Genomic DNA, 22,657 nt, shown 5'->3' with positions numbered 1-22,657 from the left:
AAAAGGTTCTCATGCACAAAAAAAAAAAAAAAAAGAAAAAAAATATTTTTTTTTCAATTTTTACAGTAAATTCTGCTGTCCCAGCACCCCCTGCTCTAGCTCATACTCATGGGACACAGTAATACTTACGCCACAGCAAAGTGATGCTTCACTGGTATCTTCACAGTACAGAGAAAAGATACAGTTAAGAACATATTTAATCTTACTCTAATTGCTGCTAAAATACACCAACTTATAAAATGATTTCTCTGGAATCCCTGTGGTTTCTCTCTCCCCATCCCCCACACAAAATAAATAAGGAATAAGTGGATTTTCGGCCAGTCAGAAATAGAGGAAAAAAGCATTTCTTTTGCATTTCAAGCTTTTCAGGCTTTAGGATAGAACCCATAGTGTTTACATTAGCTCACAGGACTGATCTAAGGGATATGATTCCAACTATGGACTGATGCATACATGCTATTCCTGGTTACCATATGTAAAAAAGACCAATCAGTCAAACAAATAATACATTTCTTATAAATATAAATGCGTGTATATATACAGATATATGAGAGAGATGATAGGACAGGTGTTTATACTTTAAAGCCCAACACAGAACTAGGAGAGCCTCTGCACTTGGTTTTTTTCCCCACCCCCCCATCAAAAACCAAATCAAATTTTGCAATGGATTACAGCTGATTCCAAACAGTCCTTACAAAATTAAAAGTCTGGGTTTTGTACTGTACCATAAACTCATATTAATGAGCAATTTAGGATATACTCTCCTCCATCACAAAACTAAACCTCTGCTTCTTTTGTTTTCAAGTCATTTTTGCATCTAACTAGGATTTTTTTTTTTTTTTTTTGGAAAGCGAGATAAAATAGCTAGTGCTTAATATAGAAAGTCAAAAATTAAATTCCTTCTGCATCTGAGAATATACATGGGTCACTCTTTGCTGCCTGAGGTTTTCCAGAATTATTGACCAAGCTGTGCACAGAAGAACTTCAGGATATTGGATGAAAGCTTAAAAAAAAACCTCTAAAAACCTTGAAAAACTCCACTGGAACTTTGTAGTTTGTTCTGACTTGTTCTCTCTGTAACCTGTAACTGTCGGACAAGGGGAGGAAATTGGAATCCCACATCTGCTCCAGGCAGAGCCCAGGAAGGAAGGAAGAGGCTGCTCACCTCCACGCCACCACGAGGAGCCAGGGCAGGGATCTCCTCACCAACTGCACTACCACTGCCAGAGGGTTTCAGGTCAGCATTTCCCAGGACAACAAGAGCACAGTGCAACAGGAATTCTCTTCTGGAAGCTTGAGACACAAGAGTCAGGCTGGGGGGGCGACAGCTCCCTCAGCACCTCCGAGGGGCCAGCGGGCCCAAAGCACATTTCCATGGGGCACAGGGGGCCAAGCAGCCCCCCTGCACCACCAAATCCCCACCTACCCAAACATCTCTGAGAACCACTGCATTTGCTTTCATGGTGGCAACACATGGAAGATACAGCTACTCACAACTTCCACCCCTCTACGCTCCTTCTCGCCTCTTCTTCACCATGCTCTGAATAACAGCATCTATTTTCTTTTCAGTTTCCAGTAGTTGTAAATAAGAGGTAGCTGAGCTACTATTAAAAATCATGCTTTGAAGAGGAGGAACCTTTCAAATGTTGAAGTCGCCCCTTTAGCTGCACAATCTCGATTAATACTATAAAAATATGAGAGGACAAAAAGAAAATAGATGCAAGTAACTTTTGCATTTGGCACCTTTTGTCTAGATATTCATACTTCTCAAGTATTCTCTTTTTAATAAAGTTAATGCACACATAGGACACACCACATCAAAGGTTTGCTACATATTTACAAGGCACCAACCCTTTGTCACTGTTTTTACACGGATAAAGAACCGATAGAAAGCACGTCAGGACCCTCAAAACTGTAGTATGGACATACTTCAGTTCAGCACAATTCCATCAACGTTTGGCCTGGGAAGATTAAAATAATCCAGATCCTTCTTACAATATAGAAACTGTAAACATTTTATAGCTGCCTTTAGGATTGGTGTATTGTGCAAAAGTTATAATTATTACTGTGTCTAAGGATTTATGGCAGAAACCACATAAAAACTCTGTAAGAAGGTGCTATTTCTATAATACAAAAACAAAACGAGGGAGAGAAGTCATAAGCGTGACTCAAAAATGTCATGTTCTTACTGCGAAGCTGGGAGCCTCTGTAATGTGATGAACTCGTAGTGTGTGGGGAAGAATTTCTGTAATTTAAGGCCTAATGACTAAGGCTTGTTTTGACCAATGAAGTGTGGAGATCTGAAGCTTTAAAACAAACACAAACTGACAGGATGGAAAAGCACCACTGTGAAACGTGAGTGGAGTCCCTGCACAACTTGCTTGGTAGAATTTCTGGTAAAATCCCTGCAGTAGAAGGCCATTGAAGTTCTTTTAAAATTGTTCCAAAGTTTTCCATCTGTCAATAATTCCATCCCATGAGATGGCTGACCCTGGCTTTTTCTGTCATTTTCCGCACCCTGCCTGACCTGGAAGTACCAAGGTTCAAAGGATCCTCGGTGTGCACAAAATTGTCATTGTCGGAGTCGTCGTTGTACAGGACAGTCCTCCTGCCCTCGTTCCTGGTTTTGATCCGAGGGGGTCGGCTGAATCTCCCTCCAAACACGTTCTCCCCAAACTGTCCCCCAAAGAGATTTTCAAACTCGTCGTCGGCGAGCCGGGCGCGTTTTGCTCTGGTGGCTCCTCGCGAGGCCCCTCGGCCTCCGCGGCCTCTCCTTCCTCCCCGGCCGCCTCCTCTTCCTCTGCCGCAGCCTCTTCCACCTCTGCCCCCTCTTCCCCCTCTGCTCCACCTGCCCCACCTGCCCCATCTGCCCCTCCTGCCCGTCCCCCGGCCCTGCCAATTCCGCTTGCCCCCGGTGAGTTTCCGTTTGATTTTCCGTTTGGGTTTTTTGGATTGCACAACTTTGCTGTAGTCGTGGTCGCCGTCGATGTAATCCTGGTCTGTTCTGGAGGTTGATTCCGAGTCAGAATCGGAGCCGCTTCTGCTTTCAGAGCTGGAGCTGGATCCTGATTCCCCACTTTCTGATGAAGACAAACCAGATTTTTCCTTTAATTCTCTCTTCTTCTTTTCCTCCTCCTCCTCCTCCTCTGCCTCCTCCAGGTGCTCATCCTCTTCTGAGGCGCTCAGCAGCTTCCTCTTGACTCCTGCCCGGGGTTCTCTGCCATCCCCATTGGTGAGTGGCCCATCAGGAGAGTGATCTAAGCAAACACAAAATAACCCCATCAGCACACAAAAAGGACACAAAAAGCGGGATTTGCCTCAGCTGCCTTTGGGGTTCTCCTCATCTGCCTCTGAGGTATGCTCAAGGATCATCCACTGGGAATTACTCACCCTTTATGTGCTGTGGACACAAGTAGGTGTTCTAAGAGGAAAACCTACCAAAGTTTTTATCTGGAAGCAACAAATGCAAACTCTCCTGAGCAAGAGTTCAGTGAAGATCCAGGCAACAAAAGGAGCCTGGAGTGACCAGGTTGGACACAAACATCTACAACTCAGTCAGCTGAATCTTACCTGGGGTGCCAAGGCAGGAAAACTCTTAAAATCCATTTCAAAACTATATATACACAAAAATAACATTCTGCAAGCAGCATTTATTCCCTATCAAATGCTTGTTCTCAAAAGGCTAAGTGCAGGGAATATTAATGGAAAGCATAACTCAAGAGAGTCAATGACCCAAGAAAGCTCACTGGGATTGCTGAACACCTTAAATGAAATGTCAATAAAGTATCTTGCTGGCTCAGGACCCAAAATCCTCCAAGTTTTGAGGGTTATGAATCTGACAATGAAGAGTAAATATCTTCTTTAAGAAGCATCCTGCAGCATCCAGCACTGCTACAGCACAGGAGTGTGGACTTGGGAAAAGCTCCAGGGTTCAGGAAATGCCCATGCAGTGCCCACCTTGGTGAAAACTCTGAGTAACTCATCCCCAAGATCACCACACCTGAACTGTTTCCATTCTAATCACAACTACTTTGTTTTGCATGCGAGAAAAATATTTAAATATTTTTGTAAATTTTTTTCATCTTTGGTTTCAGCTTGATTAATAAAAGCCAAAGGTTTTGGGGTGGAGATTATCTTTGTTTGCTTTCTGTAATTCCTGAAGGAACTGTAGGAGTTTAAGAGCAATCAAGTTTTCCATCTTGAAAAGATTTTAAAGGACTTCAGTAAATTGCACATGGAATCATCTGCATTCCACACCTCAGACAAGACACCACAGAGTAAAGGAGCAAAGTAAATTCAATTTTTTGGTATGGTTTAGGAATATATACAATGCAACACTGAGGCAATAACATCGGAGAGAAGCAAAATCTTTCATCTCTAGTGAAACCAGTCAGTCAAAGCACAGAATTATTATTTCTCACCTTGTTTCACTGGTGTAGATTTGCTCCTGACTGGTCTGCTTTTCCCTGGGTCTATGGCATTTCCACTCCGGCTCTGTGCATTTGAGCCTGATGAAGATGGTTGACCCTCCAGCTCTTCACCAGTGGCTGAACCCAGAGGTTCTTCTGCTGTATCTGAAACTTCAGACAGGACAGCACAAGGGGACAGGGTGATTTTTATGCTCTGTTTACAGGGCTGTGTCTGGGGTGGCTCTGTACGCCCTGAGTCAACAGCCCAAGCCAGGGTAATCTCACCAAGCTGCTCTGCAGCCAGGGAAAGACAGATTCCTCCTGAGTGTAACCCCAAGTAGGATTATTTAATTAATTATCCTTCACTGCTGTAGGAGAGAGGCCCATAGACAAGAAGTCTGGGTTTTTGTCCCTGGAATAATTCTTACCACAACCAGACCCAGGTTCCCAATTCCCTGATCCTTTCCCAGAACTTCCCAACAACCAAACTCAGCTAAAACAACCTACAGACAACAAATTTCAGGACCTTGCTCCTTTAACAGGCAGGTTTTGCACGTGTCTCATGAGGACAAGACTCAACCTGCACAGACAAGTTGCTGTAAGAGAAAGGCTGGGTTTCTCCTCACCATGAGATGAGACTGAAGAGTTTGTCCTGGTCAGGGGCAGTGAGGTATTTTGGTTGGGTTTAGGTTGAATCTTCACTTGCTTCTGTTTCCCTTTTGGGCTGCAAACACAGAATACCCCAAAGAGAGAAATCTGTTATCACCACAGACTCAAATACAAAACTGATTTCTCCTGCAAAGTGATCTCTTCTTCCCAGATAATACTAAAAATAGTTACACCATGGTGCTGTTTGCTAAAGGTATAGGAGATTGCAGGGACAAGGTTTTATCTCCCCTTTTAAAACCAACAGTCTGTTTACTTAGATAATGTATCAGATGAAGGTAAGGAAGTGTTGCACAACACGTTTTTCAACAGTTAAAAGGCAAAGAGACAGCTGATCTTTCATTTCCTTTAGAGGGAACACTTTCAACCACATCATCTTTCACTTACCAGAATTAGAAATTACAAACTGAGCACGATTTTATCTCCCAAAAGAGCAAGTTCATCAGGAAATGAGCAGCACTGCTGCTGGTTATTCCCAAAAGCACATCTGCCCCTGTGCTCTGGAATGGCACTGCCAGCCAGGCTCAGCACCCCTGCTTTACCTGGATGCTCTGCTGGTTGAGGGGGAGCTGCTGCTGCTCCTCAGCCGCTTTCGGTACCGAGGCCTTTTCCTCTTCTGACATTGCATTGCTGACTTGTACTCAGAGATTATGTTTTTCATGTGATTCTCAAATAAGGCAGAGAGTCGAAGGGTCATGCTGTAAATCTGCAGTGAGGGAAAATGGTCAGGTTTATTAGAGTTGAATAACTTGAAGATCAACCAAAAAAACCATCAGAGAGATGTCCAGACTTTGTAGCACAAAGCAAAAATTCACAGTGATGTTCCACTATGAGGTTCTTTACAGATTATTTTCTTCCATGGGCCATGTGTATTATTGAAACAGAAAGTGTTTTCTTAAAAAGATTTAGTAATGATACAAAATATTTCCAGAGCTGAAGGAAAATGGATTTCTGGATTATTGGAATACAGTCCCCTTTGTCAATCCCCACAAAGCATGGAAGCAAGCCTTAAGATAACTTGAATATCAAGGAGAAAACAATTGGACTTCAGATCTCCTCACCTTTGTTTTTGCACTACATGCCTGGTGAACTGTCCTTACACCACCCTTACAGAGCTACAGAGAAGCAACCCAAAATGTCCTCAGTCCTAATTTCTGTAAACCAGATGTCAAAATCTTTAAACCACTTTCCTGTCCTCTTTCTAGGCCTTGCTATGTGCAGTTATCAAGCTGATATCCTTGTTTACAGGGATAAATTATTGAAAAAAATAAAAGCAACTGGTGACCAGTTTTCTGCAAGGAACGGCTGCAACAGTGACCATCATCCCAGATGAAAATGGATGTTAGATATCAACTGGGAGAGCAGAACAAAGCAAGTATATAACCACAGAATTGGTGTATCTTGGTTATTTTTATTACACTAAGCAGTGGTTTGCTCTTCAGACCTTATTTTCATCTGTTTTGTTCATCTGTTTTGTTAAAAAAAAACAGGCATTAAAATGTATTACTTACACGAGACTTTTTATTAGGAGTGTAAGCTTTAGAATTGCAGAATATTAAACGAATATCTTTGTAGAATTCCAAGGGACTGGTGTAGTTTCCTGCTTCCAAGGTTTCTTTCACAGTGCTGAAGTCCATGGGAGTGTCTACAATATCTCGATAATCCTAAGAGAACACACAAGAGAAAAACCAAAGCTCTCAAATCCTCCAGCAGTAACATCACCTCAGTGTTCATCCAGTGGCTCAAGTCATTAGTTCACTTTCAGAGTTGTTGCAGATAATTCTCTGAAAACATCTGCTCATAAAGGGAGAGGACAGAGCCATGCCCAGCATGGATGTTCTGCCAAAGGAGGAACAATTCTGGGTGTGGAAGCTGCACTTACAGGGTAAGAGAAAAGATCAACAGGCTGCCTGAAAGGCTCTGAGTCCTCTCGCTCATAAATCAGGTTTAAGAGCTGCTGGCACTGCTCCTTCCAAGCATCAGCACTGGCTTTCATGGGCTGCCTCTTCACCCTTCGTCTCACCTGCAGAGAAACAGGTATTGCAGATGGTATCAGAGTATTCACATTGCTCCCTTGAACTGCAATTAAAGCATTACCCAATTAAAAACAGAAATCCAGGGAGATTAAAGCAGAGCTGATGGCACAGCAATATGCAAATAAGACAAATCAAACAAATTTGCCATTTCTGGTCACATATAACACTCAAACCCATGAGAAGCTGCAATATTTCAGCCCCAGCCTTGCTGCATTTAACAGTTGCATTGAAATTTGACTGCTGGAGATATTTTCTTTAAATCAAATTGAAAAAATACAAAAAACCAAACAAAACAAATAACCATAGCAGAAATTTTACTCACTCGTCTTTTCCCAGAGGAAGTGCCTGGAGCATCTGAATCCACATCCACTTCTGCCACCTAAAGGCAAAGGGAATGATCACACACAGGTCTGGATAACCCTCAGCCAAGGAAAAAGGGTTAAAAACCAGCCAGCAACAACCACAGGGCAACAGGAACTACAGCACATTTCAAACTGCACTGAAGGGGAGAAGGTGTCAGGAGAGGGAAGCAGCTCAAGGCAGTGATATCCACCCTGGATTCTACCTGACATTTCACTCCAGGGATCAACTGATGGGAAATTATACAGAATTACATAAGGAAATCAGCTTTGCTGCCTCGTTGACAATGGAGAGCTGTTGTCCTTCTGACTGACTAACAGCTCCACTTCCCAGCTCCCCTCATTACTCATCCTTCCAACAAAACATCATGTACTGAGAGAAGATTAAAGACAGCCAGTTCCAAAAAGCATTTTTACTTCCGGGAGTTTATTGTCTCAGGTGAGCCTAAACAGCCTCTCTCCAAAACTCAGTGCAATTATCCATAAAATAAAGACTCAACAAAAATCAAAATCTCTTTCATGTGCCAAATTTTAAAAGGGAAGGAAATTATCTTACCTCCTCTTCCTCATCTGTACTGCTCAGGTCTTCTGCTTTCACCTTGTTGTAGATTTCTAATATATCAGTACAGCTCTGATCTCTGCAGGACAATGACAAAAACCAAGGTACACAATGAAGGATCCCAGGAATTGGAGCTGTGGGGTCTGTGAGGTCCAAACTCACCCAATGAAGCGGAGCAGGACATCTGTCACAATTTTGGCTGCTTTGACTATGGGGCTGTCTGGCTCGTTGAAAGTCCTGGCATTGTGCTCAATGTATCTTACCTCCCACATCAGGGCAGAGATTCTCCTGAAAAATACATAAAATTAAAGTAATGGGATGGAGAGAAACATGTATGTTATTCTTCTTCCACATTCACTAGGATTCTTCAGTAAAAAATGGAATTGGGAATTCAGATCAAGCAGAAACAGGTTGTCCTCAGAGGGGTAAGTAAGAGCAGGACATTATTTATTCCCAAATTAACTGGGAAAACTGGGATTTCCAGTTTCCAGCATCATTCAGTCCCCTTCTAGCAACGGCAGCACAAGCAAAGACCCTGCTCAAAGGCAGCAGGGATAGAAACAAAGCAAACATGCTCTGCCTCCAACACAGAGCCAGGCTCAGGGTGTTCAACCAACACTCCCGATCCAGCTACAGCAGCTTTTGCCCTAAAGGCCAGGAGAATTTATTATTCAGGAAGACTCACTTTGCCCAAGGCCAATCTGATCTTCTGCTGTTGCTGAAGGGACTTTTAAACAGCATTCAGCTCCACATAATAATAAATGCAATAAGTGTCAGCTACAAACCCAAACTCACCTATAAAACCTGTTTTCAAGCCTCCTCCTGATGGTGGTGAGGTCAGTTGGATAAGCAACAACAGTGCAATACATGGGATAGGCACTAAGGTCCACTGGAACAGCAAAGGGATTAGAAATGTCTGCAAGACAAAAGACCACGGTGATTTAGATGCCTCCAAGGGATGTTATAATGTTAAACCAAGATTCCTTTTAATGGTTTCTGGGGTTTCTTTCAAAGAATTCAGCAAAAGCAACACAGAACTACAGCTGAGAATGTCATTACCTACTGGGCAGGGTTCCTCCTCTTGTGCCATCTATTCCTACTCTTGAAAAAGCATTTTTTGTTTAAAAATCACATCTGAGATTTGTGTGCCAGCAGCCAATATGACTGAAAGGATTGAGGCATTTGCACTTACAACAGGAATACTACAACATGCAACACTGAGTAAGAACACAGACGTGTCCTGGGTGTAAACAAAGGCAGAATTTAAAGCACAGTGTGCTACTAAATGGTTACAAACCAGTTACAAGGAATTTGGAGCTCAGGGTATTTAGTGAGGATTTGTTGGTTGGTTTTGAGAGATTTAATTGTATGTTTTGCTCTTTCACCTTTAGATATGACCCGCTGGGAAGCTCCACTGAAAGAACTCATGTGAAGCCCCAGAAAAAAAGGGAATTTAGCTTGGAAACTGAAACATGAAATTTAAAAGGCTTTTTTCAGTAATTTAGTTGAGTACATTTCAAATACTCCACACCATGTCCCAGCACTCCATCCCATCCACTCTTCAGTCCTGTGCCACTCCCTGATACTGTTAATCCTTCCTCCTTTTCTCTCCAAACATACCGAGGGAAAGAAGCTGCTCAATCCCCCGGATTACTCGTTCACATTCTTCATCTCTGGAATGGGCCCCCCATTCTCCTTCCTGGGGCTTGTAGAGAAGAGCTGTCAGCTCCTCTGGGGTCACAGGAACTCCAGCACCGACCTCCTCCGGATAAGCAGCTGGAGAGGAACAATTCCAGAGGGTAAATCCAGGGCCCCAGAGCCGTTTGCTTTGTGCAGGGACAGGAATCCAGCACACACTTACTTCCTTCTGGGATAGGCTCCATGTCCCATGGACTCATCCTCTCTCTTTCATTGTTGTCCCAGCTATTAAAAAGTTCATTCAAATGCACAAGTTAGAGCTGAATATAAAGACACACCTTTTCTTTACCAGATTTGACCCAAAAGGTCACTCCAGTTAGGAATAAGACATTCCAACTCCCTATTTTCCTCTTGTATCTCTTATACAGTCACTGCGCTGCTGTTTATACCAGAATTGTTGCTTTAGGAATAAATTAAAAAATGAAATAAGTAAATATCAAAAATATTCTAAAATAAATAAATAGTAAGTAACAAATAAGAAATACAATATGTAACATTATATAAATAAATAAGGTGTCTGGGTATGTATTTACTTGGAAAAAGAGATTCTAGCTCCTGAGGTTCTTGATCCTATTTCTGAAGTTCTCTAAGTTGTGTAGGAGCCCCAGGACATGGAAATACTCACTGGACACTGTAGCACTGGAAGGAACTATCAGGATATTCTGCCTGGAAAGGCTGCTGACTCTCCACAGTCCCAAACCACCAGGCATCATCAATGATACTGCGAAATCGATCCCCTGGAAGGGCAACATTCAGAAAAAGAGCAACATCAAGAATTGTTAAATGCTTCCTTTTAGAGAATCAGCTCCCTCTTTTGTGAATGCCCTACTTCCATCCTTACATTTTGCACCCTCAGGGCAGGACTTACCCATCTCTGGGAATTACTCACAGCTGCCTCACACTTCAGATCCCAACAGATCAGGAGATTCTCCTGCTATCACTGCCCTTGGAACAGTTTCTCTCATATATCTTTTTCATTTTTGCTACAGGAATTGCAGCAAACATCAAATAAAAGTTTCCAATAATCTTTACAATATCACGTGTGTACAGTCCTTCACATCAAGGAATAAAGACACTGTGTCCCATTAAACAGCTGCAGAAATGGTGCAAAACACATGGAATTGGGGAAAAAAATACTCACCTATTTGCCAGTTCCTTTCTTTGGCTTCATTATAAAACTGATGCAGCACAAGGAAATCAATAACATCTGGCATATCGTGGTACCTTCAGGAAATAAGACCAAAAAAAGTTATTATTGCCCAGCAATACAATTCTAGATGAACTACAGAGTCCTCAAATTCCATGCATTTGGGAGAAACATTACTGCCATCATCATGCCTTGCACAGGAAATAAGAAAGGAGGAGGGGGGAACTTCTACACTGCAAGGAAAGCTCTTGAAGAATGTCATCAGCATTCCAGTGACTTACTTTATGGAAAAGGATTCTCCTGTCATTTTGCCTGTGATTGGATCCAGGAATGCAAGCTTCAAGCAGCAGAGTGTGGGAGGCCCAACTTCATATTTAATTCCTACAGTCTTCACAAATTCTTGTTCCTAGTTAGCAAGAAGCATGGAACAGCATTGTTTCACCTTGCCAACAACAAAATATCCATTTTAAAGTGAAACACATTAATAAAAACTAAGTATGTTTCACTCTAAAACATGGGTAATTTCACCCATTATTTTTTCTTTCCCAAATACTAAAATCAATCACTGTCACCTCAAAAGGAAAAATTAAGAAGCTCATTCCCTTGGCAGGTTTGTGAACAGGATTCCTACAAAATATTTAAGAAGGTTCTAAGGAACAAACCCAGTTTTAAGCACACCAAAGGTTCTCCCTGACCTACCCCAGGGCCCCTCACTCTTGCACAGTCAGAAAAAAGGAAATTCTTCCTCTGAAAATGGAAATTACACAATAGCCTTTATGTTCGTGTCCTGTCAAAGCCCATTCTAAGTGAACAGATATTTCCTTTTCCTCACAAAGTGATGATGCCTTGGAAAATTACAGCTGGAATCACTGAATATCTGGGACTGTAACTGGGTATTTTCCCAGTAATTAACAGAACCACTGGCATGGTTAAGTGAATGTGAGCACATATATGGGCTCTTCTCTTGGTCTGAAATCTGAAGAAAGCAGGAAAAAATATGGCAACACTGTGGATTAAGGTTTGGGAACTCATTCAAAGCAAGATTCAGTGTTTAAGAGAACTCCTTCACACATTTAGGTGTTTACACCATGATTTCTTACTTCTTACCACAGCATTAAAAACAAGAAACAGAACCCAAATGCACAGGTCACTGTAGAGTGATGAGAGAACCACAAACAGCTCTGCAGTGCTGGCTTCTGAATAAATTCAGTGTTCAGGCAAAAATAATTTGTGTTGAAAGAGACCCTTGAGAATCAAGTACAAAACCAGGAGGTGAACAGATGTAAAGACTTTGTGTTAATAAAAACTAACTTTAATATTTACAATTAAAACTTTGATATGAACATTTTAAAGCAATACTTTCTTTGCACTTTTCATGCTCATTTGTCATGTCAGTTTAACATACAGCTCTTTGAAGTATTTCTTGAACTTACCCTGAGTTCCATTTTGTTCCATGGTTGTTTTTGCATGTTAATACTGTAAATTTTGGCTTTCCTCACTGCCCTCACATAAGCTTCATGGCCTTGCCTAAAGTAGATGATCTTAAAAGAGGAAAAAAAAAAAGATGAGAAAGTTAAGAGAAAAAAGAGCAAATGAGAAAAGTAGAGAAAATTATTTTAATGATTGTGCTCTTCCTATTCATAATACCAGCTCTTAACCCTTTGAGAACACACTGCATACTTATTTATTTCACCACACAACACTCTTCTAGTTAAAACTATTTCTATCAGCCCCCAAATTGGCACCTGCTCTGTGCTTTAAAACTGGGATCATTAAGAAATCTGCAGGTGAGGATGCACAACTGATTTTTCCTGCTAATCCAAGTCACCCGTGCAGAAAAAGAGACGCAGGACGTCGATCACTAAACAACAAAATGCCCAAGAATTAACAGAGTTATCAAAACTCAGCCTGTCCTGAGCACAACTCCCTGCAAATATTGCTGGGCTGAGGAGTCCCAAGCAAGCAGAGCTGCTGGGTGCCCTGGGAATGTGGAAGTGAGGGCAGTACCTCATCCCCCATCTGGGGCACGAAGGGCGAGCGGCGGGGAATGGTGTCCAGGATCCACTGCGGGGCCAGCCACTCCTCACTGGGCTCCCCCTCCAGGGCCAGCAGCCCGCTGGCTTTCTGAACACACACATCAGGAGATCACACAGGTGAGTGACACACAGAAGTTACGTATTTGCATGAATTCAGAATGCAATCGGCACAATATTCAGAGTACTGTTAGCTCCTATGGAAAACTCATCGTGCAGCAGTTACTGCAGGTAAGATACAAGGAAGAGCAAATTGTGGAGTGTCATCCTTGCCAAAATCTCCACTAAATAGCAGAGAATAAGACAGGTTTGTTATAAATAAAATTGAAAATTAAAACCTTCATAAATCATTAAAATGCCTTAAAACCTTCATAAACCATTAAAATGCCTATGGCAGGGGGGTGGGATAAGATGATCTTTAAGACCTCTCCAACTCAAGCCAGTCTGTGGTTCTATAATAAATAAATAAATTGTATTTCTATAAATATTCTAAATGTCTTTAAAAAAATTAGCAGGAAAAAGAAATCTGACTATGTCAATACAATAGAGATTCATTATAATTTTACAACAAAACCACCCTGTTGTAAACCTGACTGTGGTGAAGAGCATAAATCTGTGACGAAAAAAAATACATTTGAAATGCAGAACCACCTATGGGAAACATGGAAGCCCAATAAAACAAACAATAAAATTTCTTGGTGCCACTGGTAGCACAATTACTGTGATCTCTATATTTTTTTTTACTCTATATTCATTTATGGAAACTTTTTCTTTGAAAACAATCACTAAACCCCAAATTTATATTCACAAAATACAAAAGATACTAAGAATTACACTTGCCGACCTTCTTCCTTGGCTGTTTAAGTTTCCTTCGCTTTGGCTCCAGCCCTTTTGTTCCCTTCATATTTTCATCTTCAGAACTACTACAGATTTTCCGAGCTGCCTGCCTGGTTTGTCTCTTTGGAGGCTGCAGATTAATCCCAGCATCTGCTGTCCAGTCTGAATATTCACTTGATGAATCACTGTAGATAATAAAAAAGTTGTAAGAATGAGAACAAAAAACTTCAGTTTCCCCACAGTGGATTGAAAAGTCCAATCATTCAACCTGATCTCCTGGTTCTGTTCAGGATTAGCACAGAATTTTCTTATCATGTGAATTTAGAGAAAAACAAAGGCTTTCTGATTTGTAATTTCAGTAAATTATTTTATCAATTTGAAACTCTATGCAAAACTACATCTATGGCTGATATAAATTCTCATTATCTCACTGATTCACAGACTGACTTCATAAGAACTGGCAGCAAAAAAATGCATGGAACATTTAAGGAATAGAGCGCTTCCCTAAAAATCCAGCTATGACTTCTTTAATACCAAATAATACACATACAGGATTTATATGGCAAACTGGCATTGATTTTTTTCAAGTAGCTCTTAATTAAAGGCAACATCTTCTTATAAAAGTTTTTTTTAGAATTGTTTCTGAATTTGAAAAGAACATGAAAAAAAATCACAATAAGAAATGTTTCATGACTGATTAAAAATCAAACTTCAAAATGAAGTCTTGAGTATCTCAGTATCAACTGTCCTAGTAAAATCCCATAATAAACCAGTGCTCCCAATTCAGAGCCCACTGGAGGTACCTGGAACTGCTTTCACTCTGCCAGGCTGCCACAGGATCATCCATGGATGCATCACTTGTGCCAACAGTCTCATCTTCCTGTAGTGAAAACAAGAGGATTCACTCTGGGGCCAAGGGTAAAATTTATCATTTTTGTTTGCAAGCAAGTTGCGTCACCTGAAGAAAGCTTTGCATTCAAGGGCTGGTTTAGCTTTAAAGAGATAAATCCACAATTTCTTCCTGTATCTTAATTAATATCATAATATATCCTTATATAGCTCCTATAGAAACAAATGTGAATTTTAATTATAGAAGAACTACAGAGTGGGTTCTTATTTAAGCGTTTGATTAATAAATTTTAGTGCCCAGGGCACAGCTTTTTGAGCTTTTCTATACTTTCAATGCATTTACAAAGCAACAATGTTCAGTCTCTTCCTTAAGGAGAACAAGTTATATATACCTGGTATATTTTAAGTTCTTCCCTTGTTAAAATCAATGATTAATACCAATACTCAATCTCTTTCAACAGCACTCTACAAATGTAGATTAAATCAAAGCACTGCAAAATGAAATCAAAGTCCTGACCCAGAATCCATGTGCTGTATGAAATCCCAAAATAGCAAGTGGTTTAACACAACCCAGTTAAATTTACTTGAAAATGTTTCAGGTTTCCAAAAATACAGGAGCTGTTTTAAGCTACTTTTGAACACTGTCCTGGCATTTAGGTAAATGATCCTTCACTCTCCAAGACCAACATGCCACAGGAACACCACAAATCCCAGGGACTCAATTACCTGAGTGTTTCTTCCCATGTGGAGAATCACAGAATATCCTGAGCTGGAAGGGACCCACAAGGATCAGGGCTCAGCTCCTGCCCTGCCCAACAATCCCACCCTGTGCATCCCTGGCAGTGCTGCCCAAACCCTCCTGGACCTCTGGCAGCCTCGGGGCCGTGCCCATTCCCTGGGAGCCTGGGCAGTGCCAGCTCCTCTGGGGGAAGAACCTTTCCCTGATCCCCAGCCTGACCCTGCCCTGGCCCAGCTCCAGCCCAGTTCTCTGGGTCCTATCCCTGTCACAACCTCTCTGGATTCCCAAGACTGCTCAAAAAATCATCAAGAGAGGCTTTGTGACAGCATCAGCAGCAATATGAGGATTCTGGGATGAATTCTCTCAGGCCCCATCGATTTGTAGGGATCCAGCTGGAGCAGCAGATCCCACAAGCTCAGGTTGATCACTCTCACTCATGGCCCTCCAGCTTAGAGCACTGGGACCCCTCTGCTCCATCAACCACGTTGAAGATGGAGACAAAGGATGTGTCAAACCCCTCTACCCTGTCCCTGTTGGTGAGGTGACCATCCCCATGCTGGAAAGGGCCAATATTATTTTCACACCGCCTTTTGCCACAAATACATTTGCAAAACCTCTTTTTACTGCCCCCCACCCCAGTCCTGGCAGCTCCAGCTCAAACCGAGCTTCGGCTGCACAAACTTCCTCCCTCCAGCAGAACCTTAACGTGGATTTGGGAAGGGGGAAGCAGCTGGAGGCTGCAGGGAGGCTCAGACCTCAGAGGAGCTGTCGGAGTCGTGGCGTGCACAGGGGTTCTGGCTGGCTCCCTGCTGGCTGTGCTCGATGGTGGAGCGCGTCTGGTACGCGTGCTGCCGCTTCCGCTGGTTCCTGCGCAGCGCGCGGCCGCCTCCCGCCTGGAACTCGCTCTGCCAGGGCCACAGGAGCACAGACAGGGACAAAGCAGGGACTTACTCACAAGTTACACACTGAAAAGGTGCCTGGTTACAGCAGCTGAGTGTTGCACCCCAGTTGATTGTGCTGCACCCACAACTGAGCAGTAAGAAAGCGTTGTAAAACTAGACACTATCTCTGGCACATTGTGGATGTTTTAGGTGTGGATTTCAACAGAAATTCTACTTTATAAAGTGGCAGTCTTTGGAAAGGAAATGATTAAAAATAACTTTTTTTTTTCTATAAAATTCCTGCAGTCTCTGCATAAGATAAATCCAGCCCTTGTACAAGTTTGGCACCTTTACTTTCCACAAGTCAAACTGAAAACCCACCGTGGCTCTGCGATTTTCCTTTCCCAGCATCTTCCCACCACTGAAACCTCAATGACAGAGATTTACCATTATTTGGGTATTACAGACAGTCAAATCAGTTACAGAAGGAAGAAGACAGTGAGCCAGAGAAACAATTAAGACTCTAAATAATTCAATAAAATTGGTTGGGTTTTTTTGTTGGTCTTATTTTTGCTGCTCAGTATTGCTTCCCACTCAGGTTGTCTCTTCCAGGGCACTAACTCACCCGTTGCAAGGTGTGAGATGGCTTTCTCTTCTTGTCAGCAGTGTATAAACTGATTTCTATTTCACCTTTGGCAGCTCGACATTCTTCCTGGACCCTAATTATACATAAGAAACACACATTATATTCATTAAATCATCATGGAACTCAACAGCCTCCTTAACCTACACATCAAAATACTTGTGCTGCTCTAAGAAATCTGTGCATAAATCCCCCTAGCAGCATCCATCCATTCACTCCTGGAATCACAAGTTAAAGATGCAAACTCGTTAGCTGAGCAGCCATAATTATTTTCAAATGTATTACAATTATTTTCAAGTCTTTTTTAAGCAAAGCTTGAGGGAAAACGTGGTATTCAGAGTACTAAAGAAACACTGAATTGTGAAAGAATGAATTACCATTCTCAACTCTCCACTCTGATCCCAATATTCCAAACAACCCAACCAACCAAGCCGCAAAGCTGAAAGATCATTCCAGGAGCACGGAAGGATCATTCCGCACAAGGGAACCTCTCGTCCTGCTGAGCCTCTTACTTGCTGATGCCCGGGGGGAGCTCGTTGACCACCACCCTCCTGCTCCAGGCCATGAGGTCCCTCTCGGTGGCCATCTGGCTGCGGGGCGCGTTGTGGTGCATCTGCCGCACGCCCTCGATCTGCCCGCTGCGCCGCAGCCCCACGTTGGGCGGGGACGCCACGTCCAAGCCCGGGCTGCGAAGAGCTGGGGGAGACAGAGAGAAAGAAAGAGCTTCCTCACTTCCATGGTGTGGGAATCCAGAGCTTCCCTCTGGCTGCCCTGGAAGGTCTGAGACCCTGGCAGGGGTCAGGAACCCCCTGGACAGAGCCCCCAGAGACACTGGCTGTGATCTCTGTCCATGGAAAAGAGTTTTCAATCTTACAGGATGAATTACCAGCTCTGAGTGTTTGATATGAGTAATAATTAAGTGTGGCATGGGTGCAAAAGTAAAATTTTAGGATTCTAGATTAGGGGTCCAAAGGGGACAAGATGGAGGAAACTGGGTATGTATTGTCCTTTTTCTCCTTCTTCATGCCCTCCATGTTTCACTGTGGTGTTGGCATTTTTCTGTTGGTTCAGGCTGGGGACACACTGTCCAACGTAGGTGACAGATATTGGCATGTTATTGTAAATCCAGCCCAGGGAGTTTCTGGTATTTAATGTTTGTAACATCCCACTGAGGGCAGAGCCCCACACGCTGCCCTGCAGGACAGAGCTGGGCAGGGCAGCAGAACATGTGAGAGATAAACAGAATAAACAACCTGGAAACCAGCACAGACCAATTATGGCTTCTGCTTTGGCAGCGGGGCTGACAGACAGAGACTTTCTACAATCTCGGAATCATCAATAGCTCAGATTCTGACACCATGGATCACCAATAAAATCACAGAGTCACCCAGGATGGTTGGGTGAGGAGGGATCTTAGAGATCAAACAGCGCCAGCTTCTGCCATGGGACACCTTCCACTCTCCCAGGTTCTCCAAGCCCTGTCCAGCCCTTGGGCACTTCCAGGGATCCAGGGGCAGCCACAACTTCCCTGGGCACTCTGTGCCAGGGCCTGCCCATCCTCACAGGGAACAATTCCTTCCCCGTATCTCATCCACAATTTCAAGCTTAAGGACGGCACAAAGATTGATAAGCAAAGGTTGATAATAATGGAATCACTGCCATCATCGTCCTCACTTTTCCTTCACAATTCCCACATGCTTAAATACTGTTATCAAATTATAATATTACATTTATGGTTGTGTAAAGCTATATAAAAATATCTGGCTGTTTCAATACTTTATATGTACTCCAGGTAACAATCAAATGGGCAGTTCATGTGGGCAGTCACTAATCAATGCAAGCTCTAGGGAAGGGAAAGGAATTGCTTTAATTTCCACGCTACTCATACCTGGAAACTCCTTTACACAACTACAGGGACACACAAATAAAACTGGGAACTGGGGCTGTACAACACATCAACATATCCTAAGCAGCAGAAAAGACTCTGTGTGAGCTGAAGCTGCCTTTTAGGCAAGCTTTTTGAAATATCAACTTAGATCAAAGCAAAAATGCATTTTCATATTTTTCTCTGATATTTTTCTTACTCCTTCTTGGATTGAAACATAAGCAATTCCACATCCAAATCCTAATGAGCTTTGCCAGGAAATGTACTTCAAACACATGTAATCAGTCACTTAACCTAGAAGTGATTTATTAGCAGCTGTGAATTCTCCCAAGGCTCAGGCTGACTTGCAGCACAGTCCTGGGCATCTGCTCCCTCCCATCACTCAGCTGCTCACATCTGATTGAGTGTGGTTTCAATTTTTAATCACTTTGTGTATTAAAAATAAAATCACAGTAGCAGAACACTTAACAGGAGAATAATCTCAAGCTTTCTAAGGAAACACTAAGACAGAGCAACATATTTATTTTATTAGCACTGATGCTCAGCCTTGTGCTGCAGCAGGAAACCATTAGTCTGTCACAACACTGTATTCCACTGACAGCCCCTAATTATATGCTTTTATTTTGGCATTTTGCAGTTATGAAGTTTCATCTCTGCACCGATAGCAAGACAATACAGTGAACTTCATGCTTTTTTTCAGGAAACTGGTTTGTAGCAGTCTAATTCCAGTCTAATAACTCCAAACAATCAGATACAGCCCAGTTAGACAACTGGGTGCCCTTAACTGCCCCTTAAATTTATAATCCTCTTTTGGAATCCACAGAACATCCCAGTGCTCCATAGGGGCTAACAAGGTGTACAAGAAGAGGATAGAAAAGCATTTTCAAAGATAATGTGTCAAAACTGACATTAACATTTTGATTTTGATCAATCCTTCCTGTGGTAAGGTAGGAACTGATGGAGATAAGGCTGGACACTGACCTCCGTTAACAGAGTGGGATCTGTTGAGTGGAGGGTTTGGAGGAGTTTCTCCTTCATTAATTAGTCTCAGATCTTGTTCCCTCTGGAGCTCTCTGATCATTCCATCAAGGATACTCTCATCCTGGTCATTGGTTTGCTGCCCGATGACTTGTTCGACCACCTCACCATCACCTGGACAAGAACAAAACCACAAATGCTGATAAAATGATGGATTGCTATATTAGCAAACAGCATAGAAATAATCCTATTTAAAACTCTGCACCACTACTTGCTCTGCAAAACATCTGATCACCAGCTGGCTTTCTGCTCTCATGTAATAAATGGAGGCAAAGTTTAGAAGAGAAGTTACAATAAAATCCTAAAACTCCAGACCACATGTAGAACATAAACACAACCCATTAGAAACAGCAGAAAGAAATAATGCTTCAGTAGGTAAGAATGGAAGGTCTTTTTTGGAGATCAGCATTTTGCTAAAGTTTGTGTCTACAAGAAAAAATAACTGTTTTAAAAAACAAAAGCTGGTTTTCCATGTCCTCCTCACCTTCCTGCTTGCTTTATGACATCCATAGTTACAGAGGTTAATAGACAATGCTTTAAACATCTGCCATATACCTGGGAAAAATCCACAGATTTTGGCATAGTCTTGCCTCCAGTCAATTTGATTCCATACATAACCCCCACCCCACCCCCTCTTCTACCTGTATATTGAATTTAAACCATTAATTCATACATCCTCACAGCACCATCCCAGGAGCTGGTGCTCAATACTGTGCCACACTTGTATTATTCATGAGCTTCAGACAGAATACCATTAGCCACATATCCCAGCTGAGGAATAAGTTGTTCATCCTTGCAATTTTCCCTCCCTGGCACCAGCCGCTGGAATCTCGTGGGATGAGGATTTCCATCAACATCCACCAGGAATGGAGGAGGCATAAGGTGTGGAGCCTGTTGAGTCTGCTCATCCAGTACATAATTATTGGCATCCCGGATCAGGGGCCGGTAATCCGTGTGGAAGAACATCTGATCAGGAATCTGAAAGAAAAGCAATTTAGGAAATAAATCAATGGCCATTTGCAGCTGTCTTGCTGCTCTGGAATGGCTCCCATAAACCACAACTCCTACACTTGGGATCAGCACAAGGAATGTTGTGATAGGGAACAGATTCCTGACACAAATGTGGTTTATTACCGAGGCCTGATGCAGAAATTCAACAGTAAAGTAGGCCAAGAGAGGTGGACAGAGAAGTTAATGCTTTTCTCCTCTGTCTATAGAGTCTCTTGTCTAATCTTTTTGATTTAGATAAACAGCAACTGCTCCATGACCTAATTATTATTTTGTCTGGGGCAGGGTGAAGGAATAAATTGTAGCACAAATACTTCTAAGACAAAATCAGGTCAAGACAGGGAAGAGTTTAAAATTCATTCAACCCACCTTTTCATAATATTTATTGCATCCAAAACCAAATAGTAGCAGATGTCCATGAGAGTCTGTGCAGGCAAAATGCTGCCCATCTGGTGAGAACTTGCAATCAAAAACAGCTCCATGGCCTTGGCCCTCAATCTGTACCAAGCACAGAGAACTCCTTTCACAACCAGACACTCTCTGTAAGAGCATTTTCACAAACATTTCCCCCGTGCTCCAACACGTACTGAATCCTCACCCTGCAACTTCACATCTTGCTCAAGACTGATTTACAGAGTTAAATTGAATAAAAAAGTATTTCAACCCAACTTTTAATGTATGTTCTGGAACAACCACCTGGAAGTCTACATTTTATGTTAATGGCAGACATAGGTCAAGATCACCAAAGACCTCAGAGCTGTACTGGCTCTGGAGATATTTAATGATATCTGCTTTTGTCTCAAGACCAGTTTGTTGAAAAAAAAACAAAACAAAACAAAACAAAACAAAACAAAACAAACCTTCTGTGGTCCTTCTTACCATGTTAAAGTAATTGCGTATTTTTGTTCCTTTGTCTATATCCCAAACAAAAATATTCCCATCGTGTCCTGCCGAAAGCACAATCCTTTGGTCAAAGGGATGAGCCTCCAGAACAAAAACCTCATCGTCGTGACCCTGCAACGACAGCAATGGGAAAAATGAAGTTTTATTTCTCCATGTGGTATCTCCAGATGTGCTGGGAGTTACTGAGAGGACATCCCAGAGCAGGGAGTCACCCAGGACCCCTCAATTTCCTGGAACTGTGCTTGGTCACCATTCCTGCCACAGGTTTGGAAGCACTGCTGAGATGGGGAGGGATGGGGAGGAAGGAGACATCAGGGCACAAATGGAGCCTCCAAAGGGTTCCCTGTCAGCCAGCCATCACAAATGGAGCTTCCAAAGGGTTCCCTGTCAGCCAGCCATCACCAGGATTCTGCACACCAGCTCCTTTCCCCATGGTGCACCCTCCTCATAGCAGGCAGGGGACAGCTGGATACTTCAACACCAAATCCTTGTCGTGGGAATGCTGATGAGTTCAGCCTCCAATCAATCTCAGAGTGAACTACATCCACCTGGGATTTCCCCCCTGGAATTGTACTCACAGATAAGCTATGGAGAAGCTGCCCTGTGGACGAGTTCCACACTTTGAGGAGGAAATTGTTGACTGCAGTGATGACGGTGGCATCGTATCGATCCCAGGCCACCATGGTAACCTTCAGCTTGGTGACCTTGTCCTCTCCAGATGCCACATTGTTTCTAAGTAATTTAAAAAGGAATAAATCAGTAACTACATATGGAAACACTTAGGAGAGCTAATTCAGTATAAAATTTGAGGGAGGATGGATCACAGGCACCTCTGTGACTCTGGCTAAGGCAAGAGAATGAAGGATGGTTCTGCAGTGGTAAAAAACAAATACAGGAAATATTCAGTGCCACTGAGATTTACAGAGCTCTATTTCCTTAAAAAGGATATTTTCTCCTCTGTTCCTAA

General features: G+C 42.5%; 1 protein-coding gene across 1 annotated transcript in view; it reads right to left on the bottom strand.

Annotated features, from left to right (window-relative positions):
* Positions 1-1,728: 1,728 nt before the first annotated feature.
* The window catches only part of BRWD3 (bromodomain and WD repeat domain containing 3), a 45,555-nt gene continuing 24,626 nt past the window's right edge, over positions 1,729-22,657 (bottom strand). The window contains exons 14-40 of the mRNA XM_021537734.3: positions 22,269-22,422; positions 21,667-21,801; positions 21,157-21,285; positions 20,532-20,757; positions 19,723-19,893; positions 17,369-17,552; positions 16,839-16,932; positions 16,088-16,237; positions 14,548-14,624; positions 13,752-13,929; positions 12,882-12,998; positions 12,308-12,415; positions 11,156-11,280; positions 10,869-10,951; positions 10,353-10,464; positions 9,891-9,952; positions 9,650-9,805; positions 8,825-8,945; positions 8,192-8,317; positions 8,027-8,108; positions 7,434-7,490; positions 6,958-7,098; positions 6,587-6,739; positions 5,618-5,781; positions 5,036-5,133; positions 4,422-4,580; positions 1,729-3,257 (exon numbers count right to left, since the gene is read on the bottom strand). Of these exons, the coding sequence (XP_021393409.1) occupies positions 2,461-3,257; positions 4,422-4,580; positions 5,036-5,133; positions 5,618-5,781; positions 6,587-6,739; positions 6,958-7,098; positions 7,434-7,490; positions 8,027-8,108; positions 8,192-8,317; positions 8,825-8,945; positions 9,650-9,805; positions 9,891-9,952; positions 10,353-10,464; positions 10,869-10,951; positions 11,156-11,280; positions 12,308-12,415; positions 12,882-12,998; positions 13,752-13,929; positions 14,548-14,624; positions 16,088-16,237; positions 16,839-16,932; positions 17,369-17,552; positions 19,723-19,893; positions 20,532-20,757; positions 21,157-21,285; positions 21,667-21,801; positions 22,269-22,422 (4,159 nt within the window). The 3' untranslated portion in view covers positions 1,729-2,460. The remainder of the gene's footprint in view (positions 3,258-4,421; positions 4,581-5,035; positions 5,134-5,617; positions 5,782-6,586; positions 6,740-6,957; positions 7,099-7,433; positions 7,491-8,026; positions 8,109-8,191; positions 8,318-8,824; positions 8,946-9,649; positions 9,806-9,890; positions 9,953-10,352; positions 10,465-10,868; positions 10,952-11,155; positions 11,281-12,307; positions 12,416-12,881; positions 12,999-13,751; positions 13,930-14,547; positions 14,625-16,087; positions 16,238-16,838; positions 16,933-17,368; positions 17,553-19,722; positions 19,894-20,531; positions 20,758-21,156; positions 21,286-21,666; positions 21,802-22,268; positions 22,423-22,657) is intronic.

Source organism: Lonchura striata, chromosome 4A (assembly GCF_050655825.1).
Source record: "Lonchura striata isolate lonStrDom1 chromosome 4A, ASM5065582v1, whole genome shotgun sequence".
Classification (NCBI taxonomy): Eukaryota; Metazoa; Chordata; class Aves; order Passeriformes; family Estrildidae; genus Lonchura; species Lonchura striata.
This window is presented reverse-complemented; position numbering and strand designations above follow the sequence as displayed.